Source organism: Marmota flaviventris, chromosome 6, assembly GCF_047511675.1.
Source record: "Marmota flaviventris isolate mMarFla1 chromosome 6, mMarFla1.hap1, whole genome shotgun sequence".
Classification (NCBI taxonomy): Eukaryota; Metazoa; Chordata; class Mammalia; order Rodentia; family Sciuridae; genus Marmota; species Marmota flaviventris.
Genome location: NC_092503.1, coordinates 143,928,577 through 143,943,776, shown reverse-complemented (window position 1 = coordinate 143,943,776; position 15,200 = coordinate 143,928,577). Strand labels below are relative to the sequence as shown.

The following is a 15,200-nucleotide window of genomic DNA, read 5'->3' as shown; positions in this document are numbered from 1 at the left end:
CAGGTAAATGGATGGAGTTAGAGAAGATAACGCTAAGTGAAGTTAGCCAATCACAAAAAACCAAATGCCAATGTTTTCTTTGATATAAGGAGGCTGATTCATAGTGGGGTAGGGAGGGGGAGCATGGGAGGAATAGATGAACTCTAGATAGGGCAGAGGGGTTGGAGGGGAAGGGAGGGGGCAGGGGATTATTAATGATGGTGGAATGTGATGATCATTATTATCCAAAGTACAGGTATGAAGACACAAATTGTTGTGAATATACTGTGTATACAACCAGAGATATGAGAAATTGCACTCTAGATGGGCAATGAGAAAAGGGAAATTGCATGGAAATGGAAGGAGACCCTCATTGTTATACAAAATTACATATAAGAGGTTGTGAGGGGAAAGGTAAAAAAAACAAGGGAGAGAATTAAATTACAGAAGATGGGATAGAGAGAGAAGATGGGAGGGGAGGGGAGGGGGGATAGTAGAGGATAGGAAAGGTAGCAGAATACAACAGTTACTAATATGGCATTATGTAAAAATGTGGATGTGTAACCGATGTGATTCTGCAATCTGTATACGGGGTAAAAATGCGAGTTCATAACCCATTTGAATCTAAAGTATGAAATATGATATGTCAAGAGCTATGTAATGTTTTGAACAACCAATAAAAAAACAAAACAAAACAAAAATAATTGGTAAATGGGATATATAAAATTTGCATTGCTTCATTAAGAAAATTAAGGAAAAATAAAATATGATAGTTATTTTTAAGTTAAAATTATGTTCAATTATTCTTGCTTTGTAAATGGTGATTCTAATTAATTTAATAAATGTTTACACTTGATTGCAAAGACAAAAAAAAGAATTGTAATGCATTCCACTGTCATATAAATTTTTTTAAAAAAAACCACTAGAGATAAAAAAAAGAAGTCAGAGGTCATTCATGTTTATTTTTCCTATGCATTTGTTTAATTTTTCTTTAGAGCTTCTTTATCTAATTTTGATTTTCAGCAGCTTGGTTATGATTTGTTCAGGTGAGGCTCTTTGTAATTTTATTCTTCTAGGACTTTTTGCCAGAGGGGATCTTCAACTTATTTGGGATGCTTTTGCTCATTATTTACCAATTTATTTTCTCAGCATTAATCACACTCTCTCTTCCTACAACTTCAATTACATGTATGTTGGACCACTTAATGTTTAACATGTCTCTGGTTTATGTTTCGTTTTTCTTTAGTTTTTTTTTTCCTTCAGCATTTTTCCTCTGTTCTTTAGATTGGATAATTTCTTTTCAACATCTTTCTTTTCTTTTCCAATCCATAATCTGTGGTTAAATCCAACCAATGAATTTTTTATTCAAATTAATATAATTTGTATTGCTAGAATTTTCACTTCATTCACTTATAGTTTTCACTTCTCTGCTTATATTCTTTATCATTTCACTCATTAGAACAATATTTTTAATTCTTTAATACAATCAGTGTTTTAAGCCTTTGTTATTATTAAAAAGGGTTGGAGATGTGCCTCAGTGATTAAGTTCCACTGGGTTCAATCCCTGGTACCAAAAAAAAAAAATTCAGGTGATGAAAATGCTATTATGTATCCAAATTACACAGAGGAGCACCACAGGGAAATCTGCCACTGCCTAAGAAAGTCAGTGAATCCTAACAGAGGAGATGAAAAGAAACAAATAGGAGTATCCCAAATGATAAACAGAGAGATATTTCATGCATAAGGAAAAGCATGTATAGAAAAAAATATATGAGACACTGTGCCCTATCCATCCGGATACATTTTGTTTGGAATAAAGATGGGGAGGGGTGAAGGTAGACAGGTAGGCAATAGGCTTTAAAAATCCGAAGGAAGAAATGAAAGGAAGAGTTTCCGCCCTGCTTATTTAACAGCTATAACCTTCTGTGGTATATAGAGAAGAATAGATATTTTCCTTAAAATAATAATTCCTCCAGGGCATGCTCCCAGTGATCCAGCTCTTCCAGCTGTGCCCTGTCTGCAGTTACCACCAAGTTCATCCAAAGTAGGATGGACTAATTAGCTCTCACAATCCAATCATTTCACTTCCAAGCATTCCTGCATTAACCCAGGAGCCTTTGGAGGACAACTCCTATCCAAATCATAATAATAGCCAAATTAAAAACTAACCAGTAGACTTAAATAGACATTTCTCAAAAGAGAAGAGATACAAATAAATGGCCAATGAGTACAGGAAAAATACTCCACATCACTATTTGCATGGAAATGCATATTAAAACCACAGTGAAATGCCACCTCCCACCTGTTACAATGGTTACTGTCCGAGAATGAAGATGATAGTGTTGGGAAGGGTGGAGAGAATGGGGGATCCTGGTAGCCTGTTAGTGGGAATGTGAATTAGAGCAGCAGTTATGGAAAATAGTATGTTGGTTTCTTTAAAAAAAAATTGAAAATAGAACTGCCTTGTGACTGAGCAATCTCAGCTGTGGTTATATATCCAAAGGAAATAAAATTAGTGTGTCAGAGAAATATCTGCATTCCATGCTGATTACAGCATCATTTACAACAGCCAAGCTATAGAATCAACCTAAGTGTCCACCAACAGATGAATGGATAAGAATATATAGGACGTATGTACAGTGAAAATCCTGGAACAAGCACCAACATAGATAAACTTGAGGGCTATTATGGTGGGTGAAATAAGAAGTCAGGCACAGAAAAATAAATACTATATAATATCATTTATATGAAACTAAAAAAGTTGAGCTTATAGAAATAGAAGAGGGGGTTGCCAGGGGCTGGAAGAGGGGTTAGAAAAAAGGCAGATAATTAGTCAAAGACTACAGAGTTTCCCTTGAGCTAGATGAATAAGGTCTCAGGCTCTATTGTACAGTATGGGAACTATAATTAATAATTTCAATGCATACTTAAAAATTGCTGAGAGTAGATCTTAAATATCTTACACAGACATAAAATAACTATGTGAAGTGATAGATATATCAATTAGCTGGATTTCAATAATAATTTTTTTTCTCTCTATGTATATACACACACATGTATATAAGCCTCATGTTATATACAATAAATATATAATTTTAATTGGTCAATTATGGAAATAAACCTGGAAATAAACACGCAAAATTAAAAATCAGAAACAAGAAAATAAAAAGAAGACCCAAAAGAGTAGATTCTATCTGATTTTATATATCTGAAGCATACTGATAGGCAAGATATCGCTGATGCTAGAAATTCTGGATAGTTGTAGTTCAGGCAAGGCTGTGAATGGCCAGGGTGCTTGGTGAGTGTTGAATGGGATTAGCATAAGGAAGATTTGGGAAAGCTAGAGATGCTCTGTTTTTTAATGATACTAATCTTGTTGGTATTTATAATATTCACTTTCAAAGAATGTTTTAGAAAGAAACACACACACAAATTGACTGTTAGATACCTTAGAAATAATCTAATTCAAGTTCTTCATTTGATTGATGGTGAAATAGAGCCCCAGCATTTATTAGTGAGTGAGGCAGCACATAATGTAGATATTCTGTCTTCAGGGTGTTATTCTTCCTGACGGAGCTCTTCCTGGGCTCTTCACAATCCAACCTGAACAATACAGAGCACAGATTTGTGATTAAAACAAAGATAACTCTTTTGTTCTATGGAAATGGGGATTTTAGGAATGTCTTTCTCTCACTTTACAATATTAAAACATATGTCTTTTGGAGAGAGGGTAGAGGCCATTTTAAAGCCCCAGAGTTCTGTGGTTGCAATGACATTTTACCTCTAACTCTCACTTTGGATGAATTATGTGATCCAGACCACCAAGTTTATGAAAACTAAGCGTGATCATGCATATATACCCAGACCGTTGCCTGGGCCTGTGTTTTGGAACTACCATATCGAATGACACAAACTGGGTGACTTAAACAACAGAAGCTTACTGTCTCATGGTTCTGGAATCTAGATGTCCAAGATCCTGGTGTGGGAGGGGTTGAATCCTTCTGATGTTAAGAGGGAAAATCTGTTCCAGGACTCCTTGCTAGTTTCTGGTCATTTCCTGCAACCTTTGACCTTTCTTGGCTGGTGGATGCAGACTCTGATGTCCCCTGTCTCTCCCTTGCTTGCTGTGTATCTTTGACCTAGTTAATGCATTGCCCCTACAGCCGTGTACCTTCTGTTCCCTTTTCTTACGCAGCTCCTGCAATTACATGCATGATTCACACCCTGCTTCACTGAAGTCAAATGTCTACTTCTCAGAGGGGCTTTCCCTGAGAAAGATAACAGCTTTCAAAATAGCCACAAAGTAGACCCTTTCCCTTTGCAGACTGCTACCCGCCTACTTTGTTTCATTTTTCTCCATAGCACTTATGGTATATTTAGTTATTTATTATCTTTCTCCCTTGGAATGCAAGCTGCAGGAGGTCAAGGACTTTGTCTGTTTGGTTTAATTCTTCGTCTCCATTTTCCTCTGGCACAAAATGGGATTTTAATAAATACATTTTGAGTGGGTGGTTCAATGAATGAATTTGCTTTGAATAGAGCCTTTTATATAATGAGTTCTAAATAAGTATTATTTATAATTCTTATTCTTAATTAATCTTTCCCAAAATAGTCACTGCTGTGATCAATTTTTTGTATGCTATTTTTCTTCTCTTTTTATCCTGCTCTGGAAATGTCAGGCTCAAAGAAAGAACTACATGAAACGAAGTGTGAGTGCCAATGTTTATGTGTGAAAATAAAATGTGAAATCAAACAGTGACCCTCAAAGTCTCGAAGATTGGAAATTTTCTGGAAATCTAGAATCATGAAAAATCACTAAACTGGAAGTTTGGATAAAAAGCGAACACAGAGTTCCCTTATTCTTTTTATTTTAATTTTAAAAATATTTATCTTTAGAGTGTGACATTTTTCGCCCTTCCTCTTTTCTTTCCCTTCTTCTAAGTTCCAGCCCAGGGGAGTTATCAAACATGGGTCATATATTTTCATCACTTACAGCTATAATTTATCCCTCTGCAAAAGCCTCTATTTCCAGTCTTTCCTAGAACATTTACAATGTACTATTTTTAAATTATGGAGACTTATATTTTTGTCTTACTCCCTTTACCATGTTATAAGTTTCATAGAGGCCACGATGTATTTTGTCCTGTATTTCTTATGCATCTAGCTTACATGAATGATTCAAATCTGATTTTGGATAATGAGAAAGAACTTCAGATTAAGTGTGAATAATAACACCGATTTCTTTTTATAGTTGCAAAGAACAACTGGGAACAGTCCCTGTTCCTTTAAGAGGAAGATATTAAGTGCACTCATTTTTGCCATTAACATCCCTATCGAGTCATTACATAAAGATGGACTTAGTTCAATTTTTCTTGTCCGGTCCCTGTTCTTATTGCAGGTAGAGATAAGGTTTTCATTTCCTTTGTTCGCAATTTATCATGCATAGAATCAAAATAATAGTTTCTTACTGGTAGGGCTGTTAAAAGAGGCCACCAATTCTCGTAGGATGCATTGCAATTCCTGGAGAAAGGGTTTTCTATGCGTGCAAAGGGGTGTTATTCTAGCCGAGTTGGGACATGGGCAATCTGCGCCGTGGGTGGTGTGGGTGGAGTGAGGTGATGAGGCAGGAACCAGCAAGCGCCACTGAATTAGGAAACAATTAAAGTGGCCCTGTGGGATGCTGGTCGAGAGCTTGCTTCACTGTCACTTGCCACGAAGAATCGACTTAGCATTCTTAGAACCACTAACATAAAAGACTAGTGGAGACTCATAGATCAACTTTTAGGTGGTAAAGATGCATTAATTTCGGAATCTTCAAAAGTAGGCTGGAAAAAACCCAAACGAAACAAAAAGCTGAGGGCCTTGAATATTGAATCCTCTTAAATAATTTCATTTGCTTATTTATGACTTCAACTGACAAATACCTAGTCCTCTTCTGAGCCAGATTCCATTCCCTTTTCTCATGAAGCTTATGTTTGGGTGCAGAAGGACAGAGAACAAGTAAACAAGGAACTATATAGGATGGTGGTTGGTGACACTTATGGGTAAGGGTTATGACAAAATCAAAGCAGGGGGCTTAGCTGAGGGAGGAGCTAGTGCTTCCTTCAGTGGTCAGTGAAGCCCCCACTGCTAAGATGATTCGCAGAGAGTGTGGAAGGAGGGCGGTGAGCCAAGTAGGTGTCTGGGGAGGACTCACCAACGCCCATTGCACAACTCACGTAGGAGCCTCTGGTTCAGACTCGCTGCTGCCAATTCTCCCTTTTAGATTTTCAGCCAATTTATACCACTGCACTTGCTTCCTAAAACAAGATGAGATCGTAAAAATCATATGTGTATTTCATATAGTATTTGTTCATTTCAGTTGACTACAAAATATGTGGACAACTAAATTTGGGGGCATTGATCCAGAAACTAAGGTAAACCACTCGCACACCTACTCACAGCAAACTGACCTCCCAATCGGTTGCTTCTCTTCTTCTGATGTTTTTCTACTGTTAGAGAAAAATCAAACCAAGGGACAGGAGAAGAACCAGATAATAGTCTCTAGTATAGACAGGAGGCTGTCCTTTGAGATGAAAAATTACCAGGTGGAGAGGAAGTATTTTCTTCTTTCATGTATTTGCACCAAAACAGAAGCAATGGTGTCAGCTAAATAATATATGAACTTAATTTTTTTTTTTGACGTAGGGTCTCAATATTTTGCCCAGACTGGTCCCAATTTCCTGGGCTTAAAGTGATCCCTCTGCCTCAGCCACCACTAAGAAGCAGGACTATAAATGTACATCAGCATGCCAGATTGAATAATATTTTTTTAAAAATCAAAGGTCACATAATCTTCATATTTGTAGATATCTGATGTTTTTTTCTAGCAATGACATAGTGACTCAACGGCTTTAAGGGCCTGGAGAAAACTTTAGCCAGGTCTAGATCGCCATTTATGTTCTATTAGCTGGAAAGGAAAATGCTGTGGTCAAATTTATTGACTTTTGATTATTGCATTTGCACAACTGGTTGTCTAAACTAAGTTAATTCAATTATTTTCCTTAATTCTTCCGGACCACAGGCTAGAATATTTCATAGATGAATACTCTTCAAATATCTTTTTTTTTTTTCTCTTTTCTGGCACTCAGGGGAAGAAATGGAGTCTCCAGATTGGAAGATCTGAGTATATTGTACCGTTTTCTGGTCATGATTGATGTTTCACACTCTCTGACTTGAAACCTTCCCTCTAGGGAACTGCAGAGTATAGGAGTGGAAACTCGGCTGGCCACACAGTCTTGATTACTTTGCATTTAATCAATGTATTCTCACCTGTAGAATTTATCTCAGAGAGCCCTGGGTGGTTGTGTCCAAGAGTGGGTGGTGGTTTCATTCTTACCTTTCTTCTTCCTGTCCTCCCTCCCATATCCCTGACCCCCACCCCCCACTAATGTCAGAGTTGTGGTCTCATTGTCCCTCTTGCCATTCATTGCTCTCATGGGTAGCCAGTGCTTCACATGCACAGAGAAAAATGGCAGAAGGGGGTTGTTATATTTCTGTGCTTTTTCCGAGACAGATGTATAATATGTTTGTATATGGGGGCTTTGCTACTGTTATTAACATTTGCATGCATAGCCACAGCAAAATGCTTGGGAAATACTACTATATATTATATATAAAGCAAAACTATTGGTTATCAGAATTAGAGATGTTCAATACAAAACATGCCATATAATATGGGTTCAAACACATACACATATATGTTAACTTTTCTTGAATTGCATAATTTCTGTCTAAATGAAGCACGGGTGATTTTGTTTAGAAGTATGGTTTCCTGGAAATGCATCACAGTTTATTACTTTTCTCTAAATCGGTTCAAATTTGCTTAAATGCTCATTCTATACGCCTAATGGTTATGTTAAAGAAAGAAACATCAAGGAATAATCATTTCACGCACCTACTTTATTTGTAGCTAATCTTCTATAGATTTTTTTCTCTCTTTTATTCCAAAGTAACATACACAATGAAGATGCATGCAATATTTCTGATAGACTGCATGGAAATCTAAATATCAAGCTGACAACTGAAAATATTAAATACGTGTGTGCGTCTGGAATGTTGGATTTGATCCATGGTTTTATTGCTTCATTCAAGGTTGTGGGTTGGATGTAAAATGAGCCAGATCTGTGTTTGAATCCCAGATTAGAAACTCTGTTGGATCCAGGAAGAGCATTCATTTTCACCTTTTGGAAAAACAGCTCCTCTTAGCCCCCCTGCATTCTGTCAACAGGAGTTAGTATTTTTGATTGGGCTCAATTTTTGAATTCTTGACATTTTGTTTATACTGGAAAAACACGATTTTGTGGAACACAGACACAACCTTAATCACACTTGCATGTTCATTTAATTCTCAAAGAAGTGCTGTGGTTTGAATTGATCCCTAGAAATTCCCTTTGCTGGAGACTTAATCTGAAGTGACTGATAAAAGGTTATTAGGTCAGAAGGGCACTGCCTTCATGATGGATGAATGTTCTTATCATTATTGCAGCAGTAGATTGTAGTAAGTTCTGCCCTCTATTTTTACCTTGTGGGGCTAGAAATTGAACCCAGGTCCTTTCACATGCTTGGTAGGCAGGCGCTCTACCAACTGACCCAGCCTCAGTCCAGTTCTGCTTCTGTTATTCTTGCTCCCTTTTGCACCTTTTACCTTCTGCCACAGGATGACCTAGTACAAAGGCCCTCCCTCTCCAAATACAGGAGCATTGCTCTTGGTCTTCCCAGTCTCCAAAACTGTGAGCCAAATAACTTTCAGTTCACTATACATTTTCTAGTCTCAGGCATTCTGTTATAGCAGCAGCAAACAGACTAAGGGAGGAAGGCATTGTTTTTAAAACAAAATAAACCATTTATGGGTAAGATATCTGTTTTACTGAGACCTAGTTTTTACAAAAAAAAAACGGTTCACTCCTAAAGAAATGGTAAAATAAAAATCACCATCATCAGGGCACAACTTATTTAGAAATTTAGCCTCAAATTCACTGGAGACCAACTGGATCATCCAGTCTGACCTAATTTCTTGACCCTGGTTCCCTCTTGCTTTCTTGTCATACTGGAAAACTGAGTATAAATTCAAGTAGAAAAAAAAAAAAAAGAAAAGAAATCCACCCAGGAGCTGTTAAACATGTATCTATGCAGTAAATCTATGTACCACTGTGTAATTATAATAACATAAACAACTCCACTATAAGGACATTCACATCAGACCTAATTTCAGACTGAACTATTATAATGCAATTAACAGGCTCATAGTCCTGTTTTAATTAAGCTCTGTTGTGAAATATGCAGCATTTGAACCTGTTTCGGCCTGCTCTGTCTGCCATTGAATCACCATCCTCAACTTGTTTTTCTGCCCAACAATGAATTTCATTTAAGAATTACTGTTCAAAGGGACTGGCATTTTGTGAATTCCTTTAAGTTTCTGTGCCTCCAGATTGAGGCCAACTTTAGCTCTTCCGATGTGTCCTATATGTGTGTAGTCTCTTGATTCGGTTGTCTCAATAGATTTATTAACTCACGCTGGGCTCTCCTAGAAACGAAGAGATATATTTGATTGGTTGAGTGCAAGAAATTTCAGATGACAGGAGAGAGACTTGTGGGGCTAACTTCAGATTATGTAGGACACAGTAGCTGTCTCCAACCCAGCCCTTTGCAGAAATACCAAGGGATCTCCAATTTTCCATGGCTATTATTTAGTTTGCCAAATAGTTTAACCATTACTCACTAGAGAATGGAAAACAAAAGCACTTACAGAAAATGCAGTTTATAGAAAAATCATATCCTTCTTTCTTCTTTTTATCCCTCACCTACCCTGGGCAAGAATGTCTAAGGCTGGCTGGGATTTGCCTTAACAGATCTTTCCCGTCCTCTATTTGGATTGTCTTCATGACCTTAAATAATATTAAGTGAGCACTATTACATGGGAATGCTTGGCTTGGTGATCAAATGTCACAGGTCAGCATGCTGAGCCACTTATTCCTCGATGGCTAGTTTTCAGGACACAGATTTAAAAGTGGAGAGAACAGAGTTGCAGAGAATCGTGCTCAACATCACAGATGGCTCAGAAGTAAGCCACATGACCTAAGAAAACAAGGACAGTGATTTCTTCATCCCTCCCCATCTCCGTTTCCACCCTCTGATCAGCTGCCCTTGAGATTTGGTCCCTGTTATAAAACATCCATGTTCTTCTCCTTCTTTTTCCTTTTCCTTTTTACCTTGTCCTACTTTCTTAACCCCAGGGAGGATTTGAAGAAGGTTTTAAAGCTAAGCATCCCCAATTGCTTGAGGCTGTGTTTGGTGGAAAGTCAGAACGGGAAGCAAGTTACCCGTAGGGTAGGGTGTTTTCATGGCCACAGTGAAAGCCCTCAGAACAACAGCAGGTAACTGAAAAGGTTCTTTCTCCCTGTGTGAACATCTGGCTCAGCTCCTTCAACCACTTCTACGGAGGTTTCATGAGTTACTCACCCCCTCTCCTGTGGCTCTCTCTCTTCCTTTCCAGAAGGAGGCATGTTCTCAAACAGCAGTGGAACCTTAACTCGTGGGCACACCTTACCGCTAGGTGTTCTGAGTGTCCTGATTATCTTAAGCACTGACTACTAGAAATTCTGGAAAGGACCACGGATGCTTTAGCACTAGACCTTCATGGCTTAAAATGTCTTTCCTAGTTAACCTTCACAGAACCTTGGGAACACCCATAAGAAGTTAGTAGAATTGAATGTCCTCAGTACTTGGACTGTCGCCTCTATTTCAGCCAAGTTTTCACCCGGACCCAATAAGCTTCTATGTTGTCATTTTTACTTGACACATTATAATTCCACATCTTTACGGGGTACAGTGTGATGTTTTGATACATGCATACAATGTGTCATACTCAAATTAAGGTAGTTAGCATGTCTGTCACCTCCTTTACCGTTCATTTCTTTGTGGTGAGAACATTCAAAATCCTCCCTTTAGCTATTTTGAGATATTTAAGGCGATATTGTTAACCATAGTCACTCTACAATGCAATAGAACACTAGAACTTGATCCTCCTGTCTGATCATGGCTTTGAACCTATTGATCAGTCTCTCCCTATCATTTCCTCCACAGCTTCTGGTAACTACTAGCTACTTTTCTGAGATCAGCTTTTTAGATCCCGGGTATGAGTGGGACGATGCTGTGCCACAGTCTGGCTGGGCACACAATCACGAGCCACCACACAGCTTGTAGATTCAAACAGCAACTCTTTATTCCCAAACTCACACCAGCCGTCTACCAACACATTCTGGGGAAATCCACGTTCTCTGCCCAAATCCACCTCCACTGGGCTTCTATCTCCAAAATATACTGGGCTTCTATCTCCAAAATATACTGTCAAGGGGAACTCAGGCAGCAGGATACGCCCTATTCCCAGGAGGAATAATCTTAAACCTTAAACCTGGAACCTAAACTGGGAACGCCCTAAACACGATTATCTTAAACCGGGAACACCCTAATCTGCCTTGGTCCTTGAGCAAGGTCACCTACATTCAATGTCGCTGCAACATGTCAGCAACATGGGGTACGCTGGCAAGGAAATTGTCATACCTACTTGGCTAATGGCTCCCAGCAATGCTGTATTTGTCTTTCTGTGGCTGGATTATTTCACTTAACATAACATCCTCTGGGTTCATCCAGGTTGCTGCGAATGACAGAATTTTATCCTTTTTATGGGTCGTTAGTCGGCTTTTTCTCTTCTGTGATCAAAATATCCGATGAGAACAATTCAGAGAAGGAAAAGTTTATTTTGAGATTATGGTTTCCAAGATTCAGTCCAAGGTCAACCAGCTCCAGGGTGAGGCTCAAGGTGAGGCAGGACATCATGGCAGATGGGCGTGGAGGAAAGAACAGCTCAGCTCACGGGGGCGGGAAACAGAGAGAAAGAAAGATGGGCTATTCCAAAGATGCACCCTTCCAGGACACACATCTACCTCCTCCAGCCACATGCCACATGCACACAGTTAGTGTACAGCTCTCATGATCTTATCATCCCACCTCTCAATGTTTCTGCATTAACACAGGAGCTTTGGGGGGGCACCTCATATCCAAACCATAACACGACCAGATAGTATTCGATTATATACATGTACCCCATTTTCTTTGTTCATTCATCCATTGATGGACACTTACATTAATTCCTTATCTTTCTTTTTTCCTTGAGACCCAATTCAAACCTCACTTTGGCAAGTTTGCTTCTGCACATTTGTCACTATCAAACTGACCTGAAGTTAAATGTGGGTCAATGTCTTACCGGGAATTCCTGCTACATTGTTAGTCTCTGGACCTGTTTATATTGTCTCAAAATCATATCTGTCAAAGGATTCTCTGTTTTTAATCATATGAGATGTCCCTCTTTTATGTTCTTCAAATTCTTTCAGGACATTCTCAACTTCTTTTTCTGTCCGTCCAGATTTTAATCAGGCCTTTGAATTTCCAAAAGAAAAGTCACTAACTGGAATCTTCAGAGCTTATTGTTAATAATAGACTTGACTTGAATTTAATAGTGATTAGCCAGAATTTTCTTTTATGTTATTAAATCCATATTTCTGATGATTTAAAGTATTTGTAAGCCATATTAAGAGGAGTTAACTTTGAAATAAACACACATTTGACATGGACTTTCTGGAACAATAGATAAATGCTTTCTGTTGTAGAAAGAGCCAATGAGGAAAGAATTCCTTCAAAGCTTTTCTCTATTTCTGAAACTAGGGGTACCTGTGAATATGCTAATGGAAAATTTTAGAAAGCTTCTATATAACTCAGAAATTACAGAAAAGACGACCAAAGTATCTGAAGACCAGAAGTTTGTCAGCCAGGAACAAATTTTAGAGGGGTATAGTCTAATCTCCATCCCCAATATTTTAAACATGTAATAGGAAAGTGTCTTTCAACTCATTCATAATTCAATTAACATTACTGAAGGCCCCACAGGGTACTTCATATTAGACAATGAAATCGTTACCTGAGAAAACCTACTGGAGAATAAAGTCCAATAAGTACGAAAGTCAGAATTGCCACAAAGCAAAACTAGTAAATACAGCATACAAAAGTCCTGGCTGTGCATCTCAGTACAATGGATCTCTAATGCATCCTGTGCCCTGTCTTAGTGATGTCAGAAACTTAGAATCCAGCACAGTACAAGTAAGTTAAAAAGAGCAAAGAGTTCTTTTGGATGAGAAATCACAAACACCCATTCATAAAACCACCCGTAAGCATTTTTGTTAATCAACACTGTCATTGTTACAGCCTGCTTGATCTTCCTACTTTGGGTTAATATGGGAGCCAATTACAGCTTCATCTGTGTAGAATTAACTTTATGGAGCACACACCGGGGATTTGTCTATCTTCACTATTTAGATATATGCCATAAAAATATGCATGGAATTGAGTGCAAGTACTGCAGATGGCAGAGACTTTCAGATTTATTGTAAAATCATTTAAAATCGGTTATGCTCTTGCCAGAAGTTAATTAATTTTTTTTTTCTGTTTCTTTCTGGGGCTGGGGGACTGGGGTGGGGGGGGGCTTTGGTTCTCACTAGGTGGCAGTGTATGATTACATCTGGAAAAGCCATGGCATCAAGTCCAGTGTCTCCAGCTGTGACCTCCAACATCAGAATGAAATCTCTGGGTCTGCACTTGGTCCAGAAGAGGTTACTTCTCATGTGTCTATATACAGTGTTTATCCCAGTGGGTTCCAAGAGCTGTACCGCCATTTTCTCAGGCTCCCCGGTGGTGCCATTGTTGAGGTATGTGTATTTGAAAATATTTTGCTGTAAATGCTGTGTGTATTGTAGTGCATGGATATATAGATAAGTATAGGCATAATATGAGTGTGATTTCAAAGGTTCCAATGTTACTTTGCAGACATATTATAACTAATGTTTCTAATGTGGTAGGGGGCTTGAGGATGTGTTTCAGTTTTTGCCTAAGTACACAAAGATAATACATTGGGGGGGGAAGTTTCTGTTTGAAACTTCAGAATTCTGCCTGTGATAACTTCTACTCAGGTTACATTAGTAAACATCACAGGTTGATAAGAAAGAGAGTTCTGTGTTGTGGACACGGGCATGCCTCGGGAAGTGCACACTCCTTTGCTTAAATGAGCTCACACAAAGTGAATGAAGTGGTGGCATCTTATCCTCCTTCCCCCCCACCCCGAAAAATCTTTCAAGCTATAGAAACATACATAGTTTATAAATATTTAAAAATATTTTAAAAGGAGCATTATCTCAGAGTCAAGTTTCCTCCTAAAAAGTCCATCAGCAGACGGGCTGATTTTGAGTTTCAAAAGAAATTTCATATGACAACATATTCTGAGTATCTAAATTTACAGCCTATTGAAATCTGAAGCTCTGTCCCATTCTTTTAAGTGCTGTTCAATCATGAAGTCTGAGGAAGTGTTATAATTTGGTGGAAATGAACAATACAGGAGAAAAAAAAAACTGAAGATACACAGCACATTTGGTTCTCTGATCTCTGTGGCATGCAAATTACTAAAAAGTGACATAATACTAGTTAACTGGCATTGGAAGGATATTTCTGTTCCCACCGCCATCCCTTTGAACTTTAGCCTTTTGTGTTGTTTGTTGTTGTTGTGAAGTCAATGGAAGTGTGTCCTCATAAAAATCCCTTTCAACATAACCTTGAGGAAATTTCAAATTGTTCAGAGTCCAGTCTTGCAGACAGGGGACTTCTCCTTTCTACTATACCAGTGTTCAACAATATTTGAACACTTAAATCATCATATAGGCATTTTAAAAGGCACAGGTGAGCCAGAAAAGATTCCCCTGAGCTCGTCCTCCTCGCACTCCTACCAAGGTACACTATAAGAAAGAACTGCACATATCACAACACAGCAATAGGTAAGCAGGTGAAGATTGTATCGAATGTCATTCTTTGGGAGTTTGGCTGCTATTGGCACTTCTGCACAGGATTCTTCTTAGACTTCTGAAACACTTGCTTTCGAAACCTTTTTGCAGAACAAACTGCTGGGATGAACCTTTTTTACAAAATTTGCAAAATGTGCTTAAATATGTGTGCACTGAAATAACACAAAAAGCAGAGACTCCAGCATTGTCTTTCTGCTACAAATCATCCTGCAATTCCTGCAGTCCCGGAGCCCCAGCAAAGAGCCCAGGTGGAAGGTATCCTGGTGTCAAGAGCACAGT

General features: G+C 38.4%; 1 protein-coding gene across 1 annotated transcript in view; it reads left to right on the top strand.

Annotated features, from left to right (window-relative positions):
• The window catches only part of LOC114102621 (uncharacterized), a 287,939-nt gene that overhangs the window by 261,001 nt on the left and 11,738 nt on the right, over window positions 1-15,200 (top strand). The window contains exon 19 of the mRNA XM_071613859.1: window positions 13,572-13,778. Coding sequence (XP_071469960.1) covers window positions 13,572-13,778 — 207 coding nt within the window. The remainder of the gene's footprint in view (window positions 1-13,571; window positions 13,779-15,200) is intronic.